The sequence below is a fragment of the Phacochoerus africanus genome, chromosome 2 (genome assembly GCF_016906955.1).
Source record: "Phacochoerus africanus isolate WHEZ1 chromosome 2, ROS_Pafr_v1, whole genome shotgun sequence".
NCBI classification, from domain to species: domain Eukaryota; kingdom Metazoa; phylum Chordata; class Mammalia; order Artiodactyla; family Suidae; genus Phacochoerus; species Phacochoerus africanus.
Window position 1 is genome coordinate 254,641,188 of NC_062545.1, and position 24,307 is coordinate 254,665,494.

Below are 24,307 nucleotides of genomic sequence, written 5' to 3' on the forward strand. Positions count from 1 at the left end.
AGAGCAGCACATTACATGTGGCAAGTCTGAAAGATTGGGGATTTATCAAATAAATTTGAAAAACTATATAAACTACCTAGTTCTTGAAAGCAGGTAAATTTTTAATACAGCTTGTCAAGGCGTTGAATGCAGAGCAGTTTTCCTATAAAACATCTTTCGGGCATCTGTCTTTCACTCAGAAGTCACCCTCGGACAAATGAATTAACCTAACAAATATATTCATCACCTACTCTGTGCCAGAGAATGATCTAGGCATTTGGGGTATAAGTCTGTTCTATTATAGAACTTGCATTCTGATATCATCATAAATTTTTTGTTTAAACATGTGTGGTTATTTATAGATTAAGATATTCCTACTTGATAGGCAATGTAATTGGTTAACATGTTGAAATGTTTTTCCATTTTAGGAGGATTTTTTTTTTAATGTACTTTTTATTTTTTTTATTTTTATTTTCTTTTTGTCTTTTTGCCATTTCTTGGGCCACTCCCACAGCATATGGAGGTTCCCAGGCTAGGGGTCCAATCGGAGCTGTAGCTGCCTGCCTACGCCAGAGCCACAGCAACACAGGATCCAAGCGGTGTCTGCAACCTACACCATAGCTCACGGCAACGCTGCATTGTTAACCCACTGAGCAAGGCAGGGATCGAACCCACAACCTCATGGTTCCTAGTCGGATTCGTTAACCACTGAGCCACAACGGGAACTCCAGGATATTTTATATTTATTAATGCAGTAAGTTTACCTTTCTCATGTCCACATGGCTGAATCGATGAGTTTTTTTCTAATATTATTATATCTAAATTTAATATTTTATACATCTAAACTTATTCATAAAAGAAAAAAGTAGCATTTATGATTATTGCCGTTTCAGATGTTTAGTTCTTAAATATCAAAGGACCAAATCCCAGTTTGTGGATTGTCTGTACCTTTTTTGTACCTAGCCTTCTAGTCATTAACTGAAAAGAAAATGGGAAAATTAGTCAGTTTAGCTATTCATACATACCTACTCAAACTTACTAAAGAGTTGAAGCTAACCTCATCTAAATTACTCTGGGAGTTATTTCTAGATTTAATGTATTCATTATTGTATATTTAGAGTGGAATTTACTGTAATTTATATCCCTTTCAGATTTATAAACATTTTCTTGAAATATTTTTAAAGTATAATAGTTTTAATTAACACTGTATTTTTGAACATGTATTTATATCTGAGCCTTTTGATAGCATAAAATATCTGAATAATTTTTTTGTTGTTAATTAAGAAAGGCTTTGACCAATTTAGTATCTTGTGTTTTACCACTTGCATTGTAGTTGGGGTGATTTAACTATTCAAATATAGAGATTCCTAGCAAATAAAATGTTTGATCAGACTGTAAAGACACAGAGGTGATTATTCTAGCTGAAAACTGAAGATTCCTTGTTAAAATCTAACACTTTAAAAAACATTTGGGGAGTTCCTGTCGTGGCGCAGCAGAAACGAATCTGACTAGGAACCATGAGGTTTCAGGTTCCATCCCTGACCTCGCTCACTGAATTGAGGATCTGGTGTTGCCATGAGCTGTGGTGTAGGTCTCAGATGCAGCTCAGATCAGCATTGCTGTGACTGTGGCGAAGGCCAGGAGATATAGTTTCAATTAGACCTCTAGCCTGGGAACCTCAATATGCCACAAGTGCAGCCCTAAAAAGCAAAACAAACAAACAAACACTTGGAATTCTACCTCCAAATTAGTGTAATTTTCAATATCAGAAACAACTGAGCAAAAGTTATGTGTTTAATAGGAGTTTGGCCATTTCTTACATAAAGTGGATTCAGTTTCATTTGCGCTCTGACTAATCAGGAAGTATTTGTTTTTTATTTGAAATTAAGTTCAAGAGGTATAATCAATAAAAACAAAAACTTTAAATCTTGCATTTGAATAAAGATAAACTCTACCTCCCTTCCTTATACTAACACCATATGCTTCTCAAAATTTTTTTGCTGCAACATAGTATAGCTTTTTTCCTCCCATCGAATAGATTTCTAGTACTACATACTACATGTTCTCTTGCTGGGGAAAAAGCAAAGAGTAGCTTTTTAATAATATCTTATGGAATTGTATTCCTTACAAGCATTTTCTTTCACTATAATCACCTATAGCTGTAAAACAGCATAAATTATAAAATCATGTTTAAAAAATCTATGCTATGTTTGGAAAACAAGGAAGTTTTTCAAGCAAGCCTGGCTGAGCAGCTTACTCTAGTAGGAACGCTAATTGTTCCTTCCACCCTTTGCAAAGTCACTTAACCTTTCTAATCTGCATTGTTAAAGTCACTGCCTTTTGGTGGCTCAACCAGATGTTTTGGTCGGGAGATTGGCTGATGGTTTATAGGACTCAGGGTCAACCCTTGCAGAAATCTTCAGGTGTGGCAAGAATGGTGTCCATCCTGTTCTCAGATTTTCATCTGGTCTCTGGAGACCCGTGGCCAGAAAGTTGCTTAATTACTTCAGTACCTCTGAGGTGGCAGTTTTGGTCAGTCTCCTTGAAAAGTAGATATTGGATAGAATGTATATAATAACAGTAAATAGAAAGCATGTGGAAAGTGTGCATTGTTTGACCGTCTACTTTATTGAGAAAACTTTTTTTTTCCACTTGAAAAAAATCTTACCTTGTCAGCCGCACTATCTTCATTGGCCTTAATCCTTATATGCTCAACCACTAAATTCTATTTTGCCACTTGCTGCTGGGATAGTAGATATTAAGTCAACCAGTAACTAGTTATTGTGCTCAAGGATGCCGTACACATTTTAGTTCCACTTTTTACTTGTGTGCACTTATCAGTGGAAGTAAGTAAAACAGTCCTGCTCATTCCCTGAATTAGTCCTTGTATGTTAGACACCTCAAAAATTGTGTGCTTAGCCCTTTGTATTTTTTAGAGCACGTAGATTTGTTATTTGTTTGTGGACATGATTAACCTCCCTCCTTGGCTTAAACATGTTCAGTCTGTTTTAGAAAGAGTTCGGTAGGAAATTTGCTGTTGAGTCAGTATGAATTTATCATGACTTTTGAAAAAAAAATTACTGCTTATAATACATTTCCCACAAGATGATAGAGTAGCATCTTTATATGGAAGACAAACACTTTTTACAAATTTGGTAGTTTACTAAATGCTAAATTAGGTGTTGAGCTCAAAATGTTATAAATAAACCTGAATCAAAGGTTAAGAATGATTCAAAAGTTTAAGAATGGGGCCCAGGATTCTCTTTAAACTGTCCCAGGGTGATTTTGACACAGCCAGTCAAGCGCTAAGAAATGACTTCCGTAATTTACTATCAAAGAGTAAACATAGCTCTGGGAAAAATAAAATCCTGGGTGTTTTCATAGTTAAAAGGCTAGGTGTGCTTTTCAGGATGATACATTTTTAATGAACATAATTTTACTTACCACAGCAAAAAAACCGAACCCTGCTTTGTCCTTTTCTTGGGAAGCATTTGGGGAAGCCCTTTACATTTCTCATGGTGGTATTTGATCTGTAATTTTTAGCACCTTGATGAAATTATGAAGTTCAGAGGCCAAGCGTCTACAGAGAACAGAAAGTGTGTTCATTTCATTTGCTTTCTGTGTTGCTGATACACTGCCAGGCACCTCGTGAGCATTTTATTTAGTAATTCTTCAGAGATGAAGGCTGTGGTGAAGCTGGGCATCCGGTATATGAGGCCAGGCCTGTCCAGGAATGGCAGGACTTCAGCTGTGCATCCCACCAATGTCTTCATTCTTCCGTGGCTGGCAGAGGGGTCCCTTCTGGAAAAGCTGCTCCCCGTTAAAGCAGCACTTGATCATCACTTAAGTGTTTGTATCCATTATGAATACGCTCTGAACTTTTAAAACCTGGTTTGTACAATTGCGTGTTTTTCCGAATGCTTTTTAATCTATCAGTAAATGCTAATAATAAATGCTTAGCATTTTAGCAATGCTTCATAAAAAAAAAAAGGTTAATTTACATGAAATCTGTTCTTTGGCTAGTATGAAGTGCTCCTCTGTGTCCAAGACCATGATGATCCAGCCATTGATGTATGTAAGAAGCTTCTTGGAAAATATCCAAATGTCGATGCTAGATTGTTCATAGGTAAGTAACAAGTTTTCCAGTACCTTTTTTGCCTGAACATATTAAGAATCAGTCATCGTCTTTCCATTAAACTACAGATTGGGGTGTCAGGCACCCATCGACGTACCTAGCGTGTTTGCTTTATACATGTTTGTTAGATGTAGTGTAACATGTAGTGTTGGATGTAGATTTTGTCCTTTGAAGAAAACTTAAGTTATAAAAACGAAGTGTGTTTTTTTTTCACATCTGGGATTAACAAAATTACCCTAAATTATCTTTTTATCATCAACCAGACATGAACATCTATTATTTTTATTTTTTAATAATTTTAATCTGTGGCCTTTTCCGTGTCTTGTTATAGACTATAATTGGGAATGAGTGATAGAATTCATTTTTGTAACATGGCAAAAAGAACGTTTTTCCAAAAGCCCATGGGCTTATTCTAAAGACTTGTTGGGAGTTCCCGTCATGGCTCAGTGGTTAACGAATCTGACTAGGAACCGTGAGGTTGCGGGTTCGATCCCTGCCCTTGCTCAGTGGGTTAAGAATCCGGCATTGCCGTGAGCTGTGGAGTTGGTTGCAGATGCGGCTCGGATCCCGCGTTGCTGTGGCTGTGGTGTAGGCCGGTGGCTACAGCTCTGATTAGACCCCTAGCCTGGGAACCTCCATGTGCCACAGGAGCATTCCCAGAAAAGGCAAAAAGACAAAAAATAAATAAATAAATAAAGACTTGTTGGAGGTGTGTTTGCTATTAAATATTCATTTATATTTACTACTAATGCAAGCACTTAGGAATTAGAAAGCTGAAACTAATACATTTTCAAAGAAAAATGATGTAATTTTCTTTTTGAGAATGAACAGTTTTTCCTAAATATATTATTATGCATAATAAGAAACATGAAACATAATGTTAAAGTATGTTTATTTAAATTATTAAATACCCAGGTATTTTTCACTTCTGTCTACTATGTATAATAGAAAATATTTTCAATGTTGCACAAATCTTTGACTGCTGTATTTTTAAATTTTTAGGTGGCAAAAAGGTTGGCATTAATCCTAAAATTAATAATTTAATGCCAGGATATGAAGTTGCAAAGTATGATCTTATATGGATTTGTGATAGTGGAATAAGAGGTGAGGCTTTTCTTATTTATTTTATAAAACTATTCATTTAATGATAAAATGCCCAAAGCAGTCTGAAAATAAATTTAATCAACTCTATTTGTTTGCCTCATAAAGTAATTCATTTTACTGTTATTTCATGGTAATATAGCAAGTTATACTTACTAAGATTTTAAGTTTTTTATGCCAACCTAGAATGTTACATGTATGAAAATGTATTCATTTTGAAGAGAAAATTCCAACTCTTACAAAGAAATTTGTCATGGTCTGTTACACAGCCTGTGAGCTTTCTCGTAGTTGTAAATTTTTCCTTATCCATGTGACATTTAACTTTTATTTTAATCTCTTTGTGACATGCACAATATACTGTCTCATGCAAAAGGACAGAAGTTAATAGGTGCCTCTTTGGAGTTCCCTGGTGGCTCAGTGGGTTAAAGACTCAGCATTGTCATTGCAGTGGCTCAGGTCGCCGTTGGGGCTCGGGTTCCATCCCTGGCACCAAAATTTCCATATGCCGCAGGCGCAGCCAAGGGGAAAAAAAAGTGTAAATTTTACTACAATTATATGCATTTATTAGAATATATTTATATCTTTTTACTTAGGCTGATTGTAGCAGGAGGCCTTATGTATAGAAAATATCATTTGTATTTTTGCATTTTTAAGCATGTACACTTGTAATAATTTCAGTGTTCTGTAACATTTTTTATATTCTAATTGCCTCACATTTCTCAGCCTCAACACTTTTGGGCTGGGTTATTCTTTATTGTTGGGCCATCCCATGGGATGCTTAGCAGCATCCCTGGCCTCTACCCACTAGATGTAGTAGTGCCCTTCCCCTAGTTGTGACAATCACAGCTGTCTCTAGATGTTGCCAAATGTCCCCTGCAGGGTAGCAGTTGAGAGCCACTACCCAGACTATGTATGTGTGTTTAAGGTCCAAATACACTTTTTTTGTTTTTTTGTTTTTTTGTTTTCTGGCCTTTTTAGGGCCGCACCTGTGGCATATAGAGGTTCCCAGGCCAGGGGTCCAATCGGAGCTGTAGCTGCCAGCCTACACCAAAGCCACAGCAACGCAGGATCCGAGCGGTGTCTGCAACCTACCCCACAGCTCACGGCAATGCCGGATCCTTAACCTACTAAGCAAGGCCAGGGATCAAACCTGCAACCTCATGGTTCCCAGATTCGTTGACCACTGAGCCACGACTGGAACTCCTCCAAGTACACTTCTGTACAATAGATTTAGTCCTTAAATACTTGAAGGAAATAAAAATGAAGTCCGGTAAAAGGATATGAGGTTTTGGCTGTATGAAAAGGGGACAGTGATTTAAATTTTGCCCGCCTAAAATGTGCACAGCTGAAAATTGATGGTAAGCATGACACACCTGATTTTTAGATCATTGCAGATCTATCAATTCACAGCCAGAGACTATGTTCCTTTTTCATGGGTCCCATCTTAAATTTCTTACTGTCGTCCATTTGCTGTGTTTTCAGTGTACAGACCTCTGTCAGGTGTAATTCTTAATTCAGTTCACGTTGACAGTTGTAAGAGACAGAATGTCTCATCTCCTCTAAGAAAGAGGAGGCTCATTTCCTCCAGTTGGAAGGGAGGAGCCAGGATGACCACTGAGGTCCTTTGGCCTCTGCTCCTGTACCTTTTCCACTAGAACACGTTGTCCGTAATTCCAGTTTGGAGGTTCTGCAACAGGGCCTGTTGACGTTTTCAAGGTAGACCCTGCCTCTGGTACCTCTCAGGTCTATACCAGCAAATGTTGAGAATAAATCCTCGATCATAAATTAGCCTTTTTTGAAATTTTGTATCCTACACAGAAAGGTGATTGAGATTCATTTTATTAGATCCAAATATAGAGAATGAATTGATTACGAATTTAAGAATTCATGGGAGTTCCCATCATGGCTCCGTGGTTAACAAACCCAACTAGTATCCATGAGGACGCAGGTTCGATCCCTGACCAGTGGGTTAAAGATCTGGCATTGCCGTGAGCTGTGGTTTAGGTCTCAGATGTGGCTCAGATCCCAGTTGGTGTGGCTGTGGTGTAGGCCAGCAGCTATAGCTCCGATTCAACCCCTAGCCTGGGAACCTCCATATACTGTGAGTGCAGCCCTTAAAAGACAAGAGACAAAAAAAGATAATAATGTAAGCATTCACAATGTGTATTTTACATTAGTGGACATTTTACTAAAAGGGTATTTTTCCCTTTCTCCCTCTGTACTTTTTTTTTTTTTTCCTTTCATATCATAGTGATTCCAGACACACTCACAGACATGGTTAACCAGATGACAGAGAAAGTGGGCCTGGTCCACGGGCTGCCGTATGTAGCAGACAGACAGGGCTTTGCCGCCACATTAGAACAGGTAAGTGCAATGGTCATAAATAATACTCTCAGTATTCTTGGTGTCAGATCCCTCGTCTCCCAGATGCTCAAGACGGTGCTAAGCGTTGGGATCAGCCACCTGAAGTTAACTGTATTAAGTCCACGGTAACTGCTGCATTCCGGCAGTTGAGAGTAGCTGTTTTCATTGGTGGAGAAATGCCTGGGCCCCTGGAATCATTCACAGGTCAACTTGCTGTGCTCTGGCAGTGAACACGTGTGCCCTGAAACATCTCATGGTTTTATTACCAGCTGAGCACAGAGTATTCTTTTTCCTTAGAGTCTTTGCTTTCAGTTCTAGAGTTCAGTTCCAGACTATTACATAAAACTGCATGTTACATAGTTCTTTCAAAGATCTAGTCTGAGGAGTTCCCGTCGTGGCACAGCGGAAACGAATCTGACTAGGATTCACGGGGGTGCAGGTTCGATCCCTGGCCTCGCTCAGTGCGTTAGGGATCTGGCGTTGCCATGAGCTGCGGTTTAGGTTGCAGACGCAGCTTGGATCTGATGTGGCTGTGTCTGTGGTGTAGGCCGGCAGGTACAGCCCCGATTCCACTCTGAACCTGGGAACCTCCATATGCTGAGGGTGAGGCCCTAAAACGCAAATAAATAAATAAAAAACCACTCCCAGAACCCTATCAATTTGAGCAAGTTTCTGTTTTTAAAAACTAAGATTGTTTGTTTTTGTTTTAGCGTTTTAGCACTAGGATTTTTTTTTCTTCTATGTAACTTCTGAAAAACCAAGTTGAGAGAGTACTCAAAATAATTTGTCTTATTTTTGTCACTTCATAAATGTATCCCCATATTATTCATAATTTTTCAATAAAAGCAATTTGTATGGTTCTATCGTAGTCTATCATATGTATATCCTATACTTAACCATTCCTATATGGTTAAACATTTAGGAGGAACCACTTGTCTTTATGTTACAAGGGAGGAATATACCGTTTCTGTCGCCAAGTGTACCAACTTGCGTTTGAGCATACTGCATTTGTATTTTTTTGACTTGCACTCATCTGAGGGGGTGAAGGTACACCGCAGAAACTTCTTTTTAACCTTTGGCAATTTGAATCATGAGGTCTTTCTTAATATTGCCTATGAGTATATTTGCCTGCTGCAAGCAGTCATTAGTCTTAAATACCAAAGTTTTTATTTAGTAAATAAACTGTGGGTTTACTTTAAAATAAGTAACTTTTATTCTTATGTGCCACATTGTGGTTTTGTTTTGGAAATATACAACTTGATTTCTGTATCCAACTGTGATTTGTATGATTTATTGATGGGCACTCTGCCATACGTAGAATGCATGAAGTTAGGCCGGAGGAATCATTCCACGCTGTAAAGAAATCCTGGGAGCCTCAACACAGTAACCTGGTCTTACCTCATTCTTAAAACCTCACCTAATAACTGCTTAAGGTTTTAACATGGGTGCCTCTGGTTTTACAAATTTGGTTTAATTTAATCCCACAGACACTGGGGCTTCATTCCAGTCTGGACTTAATGCAAGTTAGGTAGCAGGAGTCACATTCTTAATCACCTCTGCTAATTATCGTTTTCAACACTGTGTGTGTGACTTCTGCCATTAAGAAAGATCACTGCTTTCTATTTCAAGCCGCTGTCACTCTCCATATCTGTGTGTGCCTCCAGTGGACCTTCAGCCAACCGTGAATCAAAAATATTTGGGAAATGCCAGAAAGTTACAAAAAGCAAAATGTGCATTTGCTATCAGTCAGCCACTGTTTACCTTATCATTTGCATTAAATTTACAATTCTTTACATTGCATTTACCTTGTATTTTTACATAGCCTTTACATTGTATTTACAGCTCTTTACATAGAATTTGCAGAGACGACTTAAAGTATACTGGAGGGTGTGTGTAGATTATATGCAAATACCGCGCCTTTACACATAAAGGACTTGAGCATCTACACAGGTTTTGGTGTGGGGCTCCTGGATCCAGTCCCCCTCAGATAACAGAGATAACTAATTAGAAAAGGCAGCATATCTAAGATAGAAATAATAAATAGGGGTTTTGTGTAATAAGTTGGGTGATGACCGTTTTATTCTACCATTAGTTTAGCGGCTTGCATGTTTTCTGACTTCAAAGCACATCTAAGGAAAGGGCAGTAAAAAGGAGCACAGAATTTTAATATCCATGCTGTTGATGAAAAATACATTAAAAATAGTGAAATTGGTAAGGAACTCAGTGACTCAAGGACAAGAAGCATAGCATCTAGCTGTAAAAGGACACTAGAAAAGGAATTCAGAAATAGGATTGTTCCATAGGTTGCTAGACCTGTAACTGTTGTGTATGTATGTGTGCACATGTGTGTGGACATAAGCACGCACACACACGTATGTACATACGTATGTACACCTGTATAAGGAGATATGTGTGTGTGTTTACATGAACATTCTGAAAGCCGGACACATTAAATATTCATATTTTATATGTCAATGTTTTTTTCCCTGTCTTGTTTTAGTCGAAATTAAGTTTTACTTTGATAAATCATGAAATCTAGGAGTTTTAAAGAAGACTATTTGAAACTAAAATATGTTTTTCCCTCCTAGAAGTAAATACTTTGTAGCAATGATAGCAACAGTAGTGGGTGGTCAGATAAGAAAATTCTACTTGAGAATTTTCTACTTTAAAATAAACATTATTTTAAATTACTTTTGATTCAGGTAGTTTACGCAACAGTAATAGAATATTCACCCAGTCATACTGAAATTCATTAGGAAAAAGAATTTATGCTTATAAATTATACTTTTAACTTAAAATTCTATTCTAATTGTATACATTTGTTTTGTTTTGGCAGGTGTATTTTGGAACCTCTCATCCAAGGTCCTATATCTCTGCCAATGTAACTGGTTTCAAATGTGTGACGGGAATGTCTTGTTTAATGAGAAAGGATGTGTTAGATCAAGCAGGAGGGCTTATAGCTTTTGCTCAGTACATTGCTGAAGATTACTTTATGGCTAAAGCAATAGCTGACCGGTAAGAAAATTAGGCTGTAGTATTTTTGGTTCCTTATTCCTGCTGGTTTATTCTATTTGTTAAACCATGGATTAAGAGCTATTTTAGTTTTTGCTAGTGAGTCTAGCATAATTTAATAGTTTTAGAAAGTAATTCTTCTTACTCGGATATGTACTAATGAAACAAATAAATATTTTAATTTCTCTATATTTTTCAGATTAATGGGGTTTGAAGTGATTAAAATTCAAATTGTTGAATTTTAATTATTATGGATATACATTTTTACATGTTTTAGGAAAATTAAAAATCAGTGCAGTCATAAGCCAGTGGTTGAAAACTTAAGAGTATGATATCAGATTTTTTAATTTCTCAGTAGATTATTTGATACTTTGCTCAGAAGCCACCCAGTGATTCAGCTGACTGACTTAATAACATCTCTCTATCACAAAATGATGCTCATTTGCTTTTTTAAAGGAGGTCATTTCCTTGTGTGATAATTTGCTGAAAAGATGCAGTCTTAAAAATTGAAATGTTTTTAAATTTTTCTCCTGATGGTGTTCATGGGGGCCATGATTTCATAGTGTTTCCCATGAGATACAGAATATAACTTTTTGTTTACATATCTTCTTGAATATCCACCCACACATGCCCCTCTCCCCGCCTTTTTTTGGTTAATTGTTCAGAGACTAAACAGTTAAATGCAGAACCCACTCCATTTAATACTTGCAAAAAGTCTGTATTTTAAGTTTATTAAACTGTGAACTGAGGAGCTGTAGTCCCTTCCAGTTCAAGTGATTCTGTCATGGGCCTCGGAAATGGCTAAAACCTATAAGTATAATACATCCTACGAAGGGTGCTATTCTGGGACAAGCTTACCCTGAACACTGGCAGTTGTTCACTTTTTTAATATTTTTAAAATTAAAGAACAGTTGATTTACAGTATTAGTTTTAGGTGTACAACATAGTGATTCACTATTTTTATAGATTAAACACCATTTAAAGTTAAAACAAAATAATGACTGTATTTCCCTGCGCTGTATCCTTGTTGCTTATTTATTTTATCCATAGTAGTTTGTATCTTTTCATCACTATCCCTATTTTGCCTCTCCCTCTCCTCACTGGTAACCGCCAGTTCTCTAAATCTGTGAGTCAGTTTCTTTTTTGTTTAGTCATTCATTTGTTTTATTTTTCAGAGTCCACCTCTGAATATTGGTGGAAGTAATAATGGAATATTTGTCTTTGTCTCACTTATTCCACTAAACATAATATCCTCTGGATCCAGCCACATTGTTTCAAATGGCAGGATTTCATTCTTTTTTTATGGCTGAGTAATATTCCATTCAGTATATATACCACATCTTCTTTATTCATTATTCTGTTGATAGAGGTTGCTTCTATATCTTGGCTCTTGTAAATAGTGCTGCTTACACTTCATGTGATGAATAACTACAAAATCAGTCATGCTTGCATGTGTTCATCATCATAGCTCATTTAATGATTGTTTTAATTTTCAGAGGCTGGAGGTTTGCCATGTCCACTCAAGTTGCAATGCAAAACTCTGGTTCATACTCAATTTCTCAATTTCAATCCAGAATGATCAGGTAAATCAACTGGTTTCCTCTTTTTTTTTTTTTTAATATACTTTATTGAAAGAAAAGGAGGGGGGAGTAATTTTTACATGGTCTTAACTTGTTTAAAAAAAAAAAAAACCTAAAAATCTGATTTTGTTAATTTCAGAAAAGAGGGGTTAACTTCTTTATTAAAATAAATTTAATGTTTGAATATATTTCCTTTTCTATATAACACTGAAAGCGTTCAAAAAAGAGATGTTGAGACTGAATTTTTTTATATGCTTTTCTCATTTTCTACCCTTTGAATTTTATGATCTTTATTCGTCAGAGTGTAGACCATACAATTTTTTTTTTTTTTTAACTTTTTTAGGGCCATACCTGAGGCATGTGGAAGTTCCCAGGCTAGTGATTAAATTGGAGCTACAGCTGCTGGCCTACACCACAGCCACAGCAACTGGGGATCCGAGCTGCATCTGTGACCTACACCACAGCTCTCTGCAATCCCAGATCCTTAATCCACTGAGCGGGGCCAGGGATCAAACCTGCATCCTCGTGGATACTAGTCAGATTCGTTTCCCATTAGCCATGGCAGGAACTCGATATACAAATGTATTGATAGACTTTTGAGTTACTAACTAAAAATAGAAAAGATATTCACTAAATACTCTCTAAAGGTTATATAAAAGACCTTTATATAACAGGTGAAATTCTGATCATTGTGAGAAAAAAATTGATAGTTTTTTACCTAGGCTGTTACTTAAGAGAAAATCCTTTTTTTTTTCTTTTTTTTTTTAAGGTGGACCAAATTGAGAATTAACATGCTTCCTGCTACAATAATTTGTGAGCCAATTTCAGAATGCTTCGTTGCCAGTTTAATTATTGGATGGGCAGCCCACCATGTATTTAGATGGGATATTATGGTATTTTTCATGTGTCATTGCCTGGCGTGGTTTATATTTGACTACATTCAACTCAGGGGTGTCCAGGTATGTGGACAGACACAAAAAGGCTGGCAGTCGTCGGAACTAAAACGCTTTTGATTTAGAAAACGTTGAAAAAAATCCATCCGAACCATTCTTTAGCTTCCCAGTGAAGGTTAAAATCAGGTTTAAGCATTACTTTCCTTAGTGGAATGTGGACACAAAAACGGAACTTGATTTTCAACTTTCAGTTGGTTATACAATCATTTTTTATTAAGGAGCCAGAAAAATGGTATTGAGCAAATCAATAAGTCTTGCAACTAAGCATATGTTAGGATAGCCATTATTTTAATGCTGCTTCTACTCCTAATTAATATTTTCTTAATCATTAGCGCATGATGGTTAAGTCATCTAAAGAAGGAGATTTTCAAAAGCACACATTCTGACATCAGGCAGCCTCAGTTTTACAAAGGACCAGTGGTTACGTTCTGGAAGGAATTATGCTTCTTCTATTACAGTTTTCTCATCTGTAAAATGTGCATGATTATAATTCCTACCCATGCAGTTGTTAAGATGATCCAAAGGACAAATCCATTAGTTAGCATGGTCCGAGTCAAACAAATTGATGCAGTATAATTAATATTATATTTGCCAGGATTAAGCTTTCTAAACACTAAAAAAAACCAAATATTTTATTCTATTTTCAACTTTCCATCTGTGTAAATATAATTGGGAGATCTAATACATATGTTACATATGTTATTATTTTTTTTAAGCATATACAAATGTTCTGTGGCTTCATGGTGTGCTAGAATGAAATGTAAAGATGATTCAAATTATACTGCCGGTTTTCTTAATTTACATTGGTGTGTTAAAAAAAAAAAAGGAGACTCGATTTTATATAGGGTATAAAAGTGAAACACAGAGTTCTCTTGTAGCAGAGCAGGTTAAGGATCTAGCATTGTCAGTGCAGCGGCTCTGGTCACTCCTGTGGCAAGGGGTCCATCCCTGACCCAGAAACTTCCCCCTGAAATAAATAAATAAAATTAAATTAATAAATAAAAATCAAGATGAAACTGAAGAATTTCATTTTGTTTTAACTGTGCCTTTGGTCTGGCAGTAAAATAATTTTTCGTTTTTTAAAAAATTCCTAGGGCGGCGCACTGTGTTTTTCAAAACTTGATTACGCGGTCGCTTGGTTCATCCGTGAATCCATGACAATATACATTTTTTTGTCGGCATTATGGGACCCTACGATAAGCTGGAGAACTGGCCGCTACAGACTGCGCTGTGGAGGCACCGCCGAGGAGATCCTGGATGTATAACTGCAACTCTGTGACTGTACATAAAGGAAAAAAGAGAAGTATTATAAATTATGTTTATATAAATGCTTTTAAAAAATCTACCTTCAGTAGTTTTATCACATGTATGTTTTGGTATCTGTTCTTTAATTTATTTTGCATGGCACTTGCATCCGTGAAAAGGAGGAAAAAAAAAAAAAACACATCCGTAGTCTTGGCCAAATGGTTATAGTTTATTTTGTGGAAGTAGAGAATCAAGAGAATTGGTTCTAGGAACCTGGGTTCAGTTTTTGTTGTTGTTTGTTTGTTTTTTTTAAAAAATACATACATACATAAATATATATGTATATGAGTGTTCTGCAACAAACTCTATGACAGTATCCTTCAGTAGAGAAAGTTTCTTCTTGGTGAGTACACTCTTTTGGATCATGTGTGGGGTGGCCGCAGCTTTGCGTAGGGGGTTAGAAAAGACTAGAAGGTAATCCCTTTGCATGTCTAAAGTAAGAGGTTATTATGCAGTGAACAGCCCGAGGGATGTACCAACTGAGAAACTTTTTCATGCTTTATGCCTACCTCTTGTAGTCGTTGCAGAGCAAATATAAATTGTAATATGGTAGCTAGCTAGGCCTTGCAAAAACAAATGGAAAAACTTTACAGAGAATAATAATAACAAGAGAGCTGGAGTCTAGTATTTATATGAATCTGTGAGAAATATTTTTTTGGTCTCACTGCAATGAACCAAAAGTGATTGAGTTTGGTTTTTAATGGTAGCCATGTCTTAAAGGCATCTTTTTGACCAACTCTTGTTGGTTCTGTCTTGAACCATTGTTAATCACTGTGCTGGTAAATCTTTCCTTCCCTGCTTTTCACCTGACCCACCCCTGTCTTTCCTTAATGTTCTTGGGGCGGGGGGGTTATTTTAGAGTGAGTGGATGTTTTGATAGTTGTGAGGAAAATTGCATTTCAGACACATTTCACACATGAGCTATTTTCTTACACAGTATGTCTTATTGTTAAAAAAAAAAGAATGTAATTTCATGATACAGGTATTTAATATCTTTTTTAAGTAAATAAATATTCTAGCCATCAATAAATAAATTGCAGTAGAGTATTAGGAGGGGACAGGCTGAGTTTTACTCTTCAGATTAATCAGTATCAAACTAAGTCTACTGTGTGTGTTTTTTTTTTTTTTTTTTAAATTTACGGTTAGTCTAGTCTTATTTAAACTGGACTTTTGTTTCCAGTTTGTATGACAAAATAGACTAGATCAGTGCTGGTTGTACATGCATGCTGTGTTTCTCTTCTCTTCCATCATGCCGCTAAACTTGCTTGTCAGGTTGTGCTTATCTTGTGGTGAACTGGACTTGTTTTTGTTTAAAAAAAAAAAAACAGGCAAACATGTAAAGGACAGTGCATAAGCCTTTCTTTCTTTCTTTCTTTTTTTTTATTTTTGCCTTTTTTTCGGTAGCAGACTTTTTGCTTTTTCTTCAGGATTGGATGGCATGTTGTCCATATGAACGCCTCCCACAGGGCTGACACTGGCCATATGGCAGCTTTAGACTCTTTAAGTTCCTCCAGTTTCCATGTCCAAGCCTGATGTGTCACATATTAGCCATAACTACGTTTTTTTTTTTTTTTTTGATGAACACTCTTTCACCTCACTGAGCCAATTTCATTTAATTGTCCAGTAAGTATCTGCATGGTTGAAATCATGGTGTATCTGTGAATGTGTATATGCAGCCTATACACACAATATACAAGCTTTCTCTGGGCCAAACTGCTTCATTCACTTTTTTTTTCTTTTTTTTTTTTTTGTTCCTTTCTCTTCTTTGCCTTATGATGAATTTGTTTGAAGGGCATTTTCTTCAGAACAAAGGCTTTGATGCATATTCCTTTCTGCGTGAAACGGGGGTAGTATTGTTCCCTGAGGAAAATTGCACAGTGAAAACCAGTCTAGTTGTGACCCACTCTGTGTTTAAGTTTGTTTTTTTTTTTAAGTCACTATCACACAAACTGAATTTTGCTGACCATGTTTGTAATTTGTTGGTTTGTCTTAACGAAGTTTGGTTGATGCCATCCTTTGCACTGCTGAAGTGAAATCTTGCTTATTAATTCCTTAGCTATTTGCCGATCCCGGTATGGGCAGTGTAGCCACAAAACCAAAATGGCTGGACAGACTTCTTGTGTTTGTAAATATAAAAAAATGACTGTTCTGTATATGTGTTTTTTATGTGATAGTGGAGTATTTCCTTCAAGTGAAGCTTCACTGGAGACAGTGATGTTTTTTGTTTAGCAAGTTTAGAGTGATGATACAACTGTAAGAAATAATATAAATGTTGAAGAAAGCATCACAACAGAACTGTAGGAGTCCCAATTTAATAAACCATCCAAAAAAAAAAGAAAAAACCAAGTGTCTAGAATATACCATGTTTATTATTTAAAATCATTGTCTTAAGTTTTTTGTTCAAAAAATAAAAATTTGAATACAATCAAAACATTAGCAGTACTGTGTTTTTGTCTCCTGTCTTTCCTTTCATTTTATATTTTTATAAGTAATCTAACATGTTCCACCATTCACATCAGAATTATCTGAAGGAATTCCCATTGCGACTCAACAGAAACGAATCTGACTAACATCCATGAGGACGCAGGTTGGATCCCAGGCCTCGCTCAGCAGGTTAAGGATCCAGCATTGCCATGAGCTGTGGTGCAGGTCACAGATGTGGCTCAGATCTGCTAGTGCTGTGGTTGTGGCATAGGCCAGTGACTATAGCTCCAATTCAACCCCTAGCCTGGGAATCTCCATGTGCTTTGGGTGTGGCCCTAAAAAGACCAAAAAAAAAAAAAAATTATCTGAAGACATCTGTAGTGTTAATTTTGAAATCTTCCCTTTACCTGTGCTACGTAAGGTGAGACTTATGCCTTAAAGCCAGGTTTTTTTTATGTTGGTTGCCTGGTAGACTTCACCTGAAGAACTTCTTTAAAAATGCAGATGCCTGGGCCCTGTCCACAGAGAGTATGGTTTAATTTTTCTGGATGGGGGCCTGAGCACTGCTCTTTGTCCTCTGCAGGCAGACTTGAGAAGCACTGGCCCATCAAAACATTTAGAAAAGACTCCGTGGTCCTTTAGTCCCTTTCCTCCTGTGCTTCCAACCTAAACACAACCTTTGTGATCCTAGCAGTCCAACAACCAGGAAAGGCAGACCCAAGGAAAAGTGTGGAATGGGAGTTCCCGTCGTGGTACAGCGGAAATGAATCCAACTAGGAAACATGAGGTTGCGGGTTTGATCCCTGGCCTCGCTCAGTGGGTTAAGGATTCGGCATTGCCATGAGTTGTGGTGTAGGTTGCAGATGCAGCTTGGATCTGGCGTTGCTGTGGCTGTGGTGTAGGCCAGCAGCTGCAGCTCCAATAGCTAGCCTGGGAACCTCCATATGCCATGGGCACGGGCCTAGAAAAGACCAAAAAAAAAAAAAAAAAAGATATATTTCAACTCTTAAAAATTGTTCTAGAGAACCAGATTCAAACCTGCCAAACAAGAAATGTAATTCATTATAAACTGGTTTAAGGTAAATGCCTTACATATTTATTTGATAGATAAGATTAGAACATAACCACAAGATTATGATCAGTTGGAAGAAAATAGTTCAGACATTTCCTTCTGAAGTTTAGTAGGATATACTGTTTGGATTATTTATTCATTTCAAGTTATACTTAATGATTACATCAACTTTTGCTGGAAAGAAAAACATTGTAGAAGAGTAGTTATTTCTGCAAAGCTGCAAAGAATGTGTTTAGTTGAGTAATTTGCCTTAAATATACTAATTTCTCCAAGATAGCTTAGAATTACTATCTCCACATTTTCTAAAAACAAATTTTGTGAATACATAATACTAACAGTTTCCTAAGCAGCTAGTTGCCTAAGAACCAAAAGGTGCTACCTGGGCATGTATCCAGAGAACACTCTTACTTGAAAAGATCCATACACCCCAGTGTTCATAGCAGCACTATTCACAGTAGCCAAGACGTGGAAGCAACTTAAATGTCCATCAACAGATGAATAACTTAACACATGGTTCATGTTTACTGTGGAATATTACTTGGCCATAAAAAAGAATGAAATAAGGCCATTTGTAGCAACATGGATGGACCTAAATATCATACTAAGTGAAGTAAGACAGAGAAAGGATGAATATCATAGATATATATCACTTACACTTAAAAACAAATCCAGACATGGAAAACAAACATGGTTATCAAAGGGGGAGGGGACAAAATAGGAGTTTGGGATTAGCAGATACAAACTACTACACAGAATAGACAACAAGGTCCTACTACACAGCACAGGGAACTATATTCAGTATCTTGTAATAACCTACAGTGGAATAGAATCTTAGAATATATGTACGTATGTCACTGAACCACTTTGCTGTCCACGTAAAACTAACACATTGTGGAGTTCCCGTCGTGGCGCAGTGGTTAACGAATCCGACTAGGAACCATGAGGTTGCGGGTTCGGTCCCTGCCCTTGCTCAGTGGGTTAACGATCCGGCGTTGCCGTGAGCTGTGGTGTAGGTTGCAGACGCGGCTCGGATCCCGAGTTGCTGTGGCTCTGGTGTAGGCCAGTGGCTGCAGCTCCGATTCAACCCCTAGCCTGGGAACCTCCATATGCCGCGGGAGCGGCCCAAAGAAATAGCAAAAAAAAAGACAAAAAAAAAACTAACACATTGTAAATTAACTATAACTCCAATTTTAAAAACAGTGAATTTTTAAAAATAATACATTTTTTAAAAATGTACTAAACACTTGACATGACCCCTCTCCTATCCTGGGAGAGATTTGCAGAGACTCAGATTAGTTTCATATGCTTTGCTGTTTAATCTCTTAGTCATTAAGACATCTGTGCTAATAGCATGGCCTTGTAATTAAACAGTTGAAGGTTATCATTCCTTTCTACCAGGACTGGAAATGTCTTTTGTTCCCTGTGGCCTCCAAAGCTCCCATTGTCACCTTGTTTTTACTTTGTTTCCCTTCCCTTGGCATCAGCCTGAAACTTGTGTCACCTTCCCCACATCAGGCCAGTGGAAGGAACATAAGATGTTAGACCATTGACAGGTGGCCCTGGAGCACCAAGGGAGTAAATTTAGAAGTGGAGACTTGATGGAGCTCCCACTGTGGCCCAGCAGGTTAAGAACCCAACATTGTGTCTGTGAGGATGTGGATTCAATCCCTGGCGTCCCTCAGTGGACTGGGGATCCGGCCTTGCCGTGAGCTGTGGTGTAGGTCGTGGACACAGCTTGGATCCCGTGTTGCTGTGGCTGTGGCGTAAGCTGGCAGCTGCAGTTCTGATTAAACGCCTTATCTGGGAACTTCCATATGCCCACTGGTTTGGTCCTTAAAAAAAGAGGGTGGGGGAGACTTGGGGGTCACATCCATAAATGTGCCAGTTGAAGTCAGTGAATGTGATGACCAAGGACAGAACATCAATGGATGAGAGCTCAGGGCAGAATCTTGGGAGCCTGTTTAGACACTCAATGGGAGAAAAACACCCAGGAAAAGAGACTACTGATATTGAGTCAAGCCTTTTGGTAGCTATGGGATTTGAGGCAGTTTCCTTCATTTTTCACACTTGTTGACCATGTGGAAATGGGGGGGTGGGCGGTAATGTATATAAAGTGATGGGTAGTTCCTGTCCCCTTTCAAAGAAGAAAGAAGTAAAACGAACGCCACGAGTGTCTTAGAAACATTTCAAAAAGGCAGTGCTCCATGGGGTCCTGAACAGAAAAAGAAAGAACAGACATTCCTCCTGCAGTGTCAGCAGACTTGGCTCGCAGGCCATTGCGAATTGGCTCATAATGACAGGTGAAGCGTCAGCGCGTGAGAACACGGCTTCTTTATGGATGGTTTCTCTTGTTTATATTTTCTTCAGGGAAAGAGAAAAGGGTGGGATGTTCAGCCAGAGCCAGAAATCTCTCCCAACCCTGAGAATAACCATCTGACTCATGTGCCCAAAAAAAAAAAAAAAAACAAAAAAAAACGGTTTAAGTCCACCCCTAGGAAGCCTGTTCAGTAGAGTGGAAAGTACAAACCTCAGATGATGGGGGCTTAAGAAGCATGTGAGGAAGAAAGGATAGCTATGAAAACAGATATTTGGAAATTGCAACAGTGATGCATTTTCCACCCAAGGTCTCAGTGATCCTAGGCTAAAAGAATTTCTTAAGAATTCAAGTGAGGGAGTTCACTGGTGGCCTAGTGTAAGGATCTGGCCTTCTCACTGCTGTGGCTCATGTCACAGCTGTGGTATGGGATTTGATCACTGGCTCAGGAAGTTCCGCCGGCCACAAGGGTGGCAAAGAATAGATAAATAAAATAATTCAAGTCAGAAAAAGACAATGAAGTTTTATCATCCCTCCCAATCTTCCAGTCCTGTGACTATTTAAGACCCATCTGTCTACACCATGATCAGCATCCAATAAAGTTTTTAACTCCTCAGCCCTGTCCATTTATTTGCCCATAGTCTGCACCTTTATATTCTGATCTCTTTCTTCTTCCTTTACTCCCTACTCTGTTTCTATCATGTCCTAGAGCTTAACCTCTGAACTTGGCTCCTCCTTCTTTTCTTTTCTTTTCTTTTTTTTTTTGTCTTTTTGCCATTTCTTGGGCCGCTCCCACGCCATATGGAGGTTCCCAGGCTAGGGGTCCAATCGGAGCTGTAGCTGCCGGCCTACACCACAGCCACCACAATGCCAGATCCAAGCCGCGTCTGAAACCTACACCATAGCTCACGGCAATGCTGGATCCTTAACCCATTGAGCGAGGCCAGGGATCGAACCCACAATCTCGTGGTTCCTAGTCGGATTCGTTAACCACTGAGCTACCACGGGAACTCCATTGGCTTCTCCTTCTTGACCCCATGCACCTCAGCATCACTCAAAGTCCTTCCTTTTCTCACTTCATTCCACCTTCTCTCCCATGCCACCCCCAGCCTCTGTTCTCCAAATTGAACCGGTGCTTCCTTGCTCTCATGCTCTTTCCGTAGCCTGAAGTTTCCTCTCCCTCCCTCCTTCCACCTTCATTTGCTCTGCCGCTTGGGATCCTCTGCCCTTTAACCCTCCACTCACATTCATTCCAGGATCTCTCCAGGGTGCTGTGTACTTAGGTGACCGTCTGTTTCTTTTTAGCAGGCATTTTGCTTTTACTTTGTGCCTTCAAGTTATTTCCAGCTTTTTAAGGGTCTGAACTTGGCGTGTCTTAGTAGCTATTTTTTTAGCCACGCCCACCAGGGCATCAGAGATTCTTGGGCCAAGGATAGAACAGGAACCACGGCAGCGACCCAAACCACAGCAATGGCAATGCTGAGTCCTTAACAGCTAGGCCACCAGGGAACTCTCAGTCGTCATTTTTGATGACTAATTAGCCCGTTTCTCTTTGCACCCTTCCCTGCCTCCCAATACTTTCACATAATAGTTATTCAGTAATGTTTTGTTAGTGTTAAGTGAGAAGAAACTAACTGACTTTCGTTCATATATTAACATCTTCTCACCTGCTCATTGTGTGAGCAGTGCATTTGCTATTTCATTTCCACCCCCTGCTTGACGAAAAGATTTCTCTTCATGTGAGAAAAATACTACATTCCTCTTTCACTCTACTGGAATCTTCTAGTTCTGTTTTTTGTTTGTGTGTTTTGTTTTTAACTTTGAGAAGCCAGGCATCAGAAGTGACCATGGCAAGTCCTGTCCCTGACACCCTGTAAATCTATTGGTTCTTGTTTGTTTTTTTAAGGTAACGCATTGCTTTTTGAATCATAAAAATAGCACACATTTCCTATAGAAGCACTGGAATGTACGCAAGTAAAAGCACTCCTAGGTATACACCCAAGAGAACTGGAAACAAGGAATCTATAACCGCACAAAAACTGGAGCATAAGTGTTCACAGCAGCATTAACCATAATGGCCAAAGGTGGGAACAACTCAGCGTCCATCACCTGATAAATGGATAAACACGGTGTGGTATACCCATACAATGAATAGCATTCCACCCAAAAAAGAATGAAGCATTGATACATGGCACTACACAACCTTGGAAAAAAATTATGCTAAGTAGGAGTCCCCGTTGTGGTGCAGTGGAAACAAATCTGACTGTAACCATGAGGTTGCAGGTTCGATCCCTGGCCTCGCTCAGTGGGTTAAGGATCCGGCGTTGCTGTGAGCTGTGGCTGTGCTGTAGGCTGGCAGCTGTAGCTCCAATTCGCCCCATAGCCTGGGAACTTCCATATGCAGCGGATACGGCCCTAAAAATATAAATAAATAAATTAAAATATGCTAAGAAGCCAGATACAAAAGGCTGCATAGTAATGATTCCATTTCTCCAGAATAAGCAAATCTATGGTGACAGGAAGTAGATTAGTGGCTGCCAGGGGCTGGAGGATGGATGGGACTGAGCCGATCAGACACAGGGTTTCTTTTTGGCGTGATGAAATGTTTTGCAATTAGATAGTGGTGATGGTTGCACATTGTGAATATACAAAAAAACAATGGCAACCTGAATTGTGCGCTTTAAAAGGCAAATGTTATGGCATGTGAATTACAACTTAATTTTTTAAATAAAGAAAAAAATGAAAAACACTATTAATCTCTCCTTCTGGTGTTCTGACACATATTGCTGAACTGTTTGATGAGAGGGTGTGTGTAACTTGTTCACTTGGCATCCTCGTGAGTGCTCAGAATTGCCGTTTTCTTTCTTCCCCCTTTATTTTATTTTTTGATTAGAGTGTAATTGATTTACAGTGTTGCGTCAATTTCTGCTGTAGAGCATAGGGACCCAGCCATACATTCTTTTCCTGACATTATCTTCCATCATGTTCTATCCTAAGCAAGTGGAGAATTGCCACTTTCTAAATCTTTTTAAGTTTGACAGATGAAAATATTGTATCTCCCTGTTTACATCACAGATTTTTTTAATGACTGGTAAGAATGCGTATTTTTGTCTTTACGATTTTTAGCCGTTGGAATTTTCCATTTCTTAATCTTATTGATATGAGAGTCTTTAGGCTTTCTTATTGCTTTTTACACTTTTCTTTTTCACCATATAAAACAATTTATATTGCCAACCAAAACATTGCTAAAATCTTTGCATTTAGGATAATAATTCTTCAAGATAAAATGGGATAGGCATGGAAATAATTGATCAGCATTTGTGCAACCAAACCACCCACACAAGTGTCCAGATCCAAGGTCAGCGTTCCCAAACGTTATTTCTCTCCCTTTTTAACACAGAACCATTTTCAGCTCTGAAGAAACATTATTTTCAGAGTCTACATATATTTATTTTTCTGAAATAAAGCTTACTTAAAGCTTTGGGGTACTGTTTGGGGTTTTTTTTAATAATTTCTGAACTTTTTTTTTTTTTTTTAATTTTTGTCTTTTTAGGGCCTAACCTGTGTCATGTAGAGGTTCCCAGGCTAGGGGTCATAGCGGAGCTGGAGCTGCTGGCCTACACCACAGCCACAGCAACACAGAATTCGAGCTGTGTCTGTGACCTATACCACAGCTCATGGAAATGCCTGATCCTTAACCCAATGAGCAAGGCAGGGATCAAACCTTCGTCCTCATGGATACTAGGCAGATTTGTTTCCACTGAGCCATGATGGGAACTCCGATTTCTGAACTTTATTTGATCATATTTTATGAAATATTTTCTAACCTGTAGAGTGAGTTTATGTTAACTGCAAAATCAGTTGGGTGTTTTTGTTTTTGTTTTTTTAATTTATGCTCTAGGAAAAAAATTATTTAGCCAGGAGTTTATGATCCTTGAAAGTTTGAAAGAATTTATCTATAAAACTTCCGGAGTTCCCGTTGTGGCGCAGTGGTTAACGAATCTGACTAGGAACCATGAGGTTGTGGGTTCGATCCCTGGCCTTGCTCAGTGGGTTAAGGATCCGGTG

The 24,307-nt window shown here is 38.2% G+C and overlaps 1 protein-coding gene across 2 annotated transcripts in view; it reads left to right on the forward strand.

Moving 5' to 3' along the window:
* UGCG (UDP-glucose ceramide glucosyltransferase) overlaps positions 1-16,865 on the forward strand; it is a 38,910-nt gene extending 22,045 nt beyond the window's left edge. Inside the window, exons 3-9 of one of the 2 annotated variants that reach the window (XM_047768151.1) lie at positions 4,003-4,105; positions 5,117-5,218; positions 7,467-7,579; positions 10,416-10,594; positions 12,088-12,174; positions 12,941-13,130; positions 14,219-16,865. In XM_047768151.1, the coding sequence (XP_047624107.1) occupies positions 4,003-4,105; positions 5,117-5,218; positions 7,467-7,579; positions 10,416-10,594; positions 12,088-12,174; positions 12,941-13,130; positions 14,219-14,389 (945 nt within the window). In that variant the 3' untranslated portion in view covers positions 14,390-16,865. The remainder of the gene's footprint in view (positions 1-4,002; positions 4,106-5,116; positions 5,219-7,466; positions 7,580-10,415; positions 10,595-12,087; positions 12,175-12,940; positions 13,131-14,218) is intronic. The other variant, XM_047768152.1, reaches the window with a different exon arrangement.
* The last annotated feature ends 7,442 nt before the right edge of the window (positions 16,866-24,307 follow it).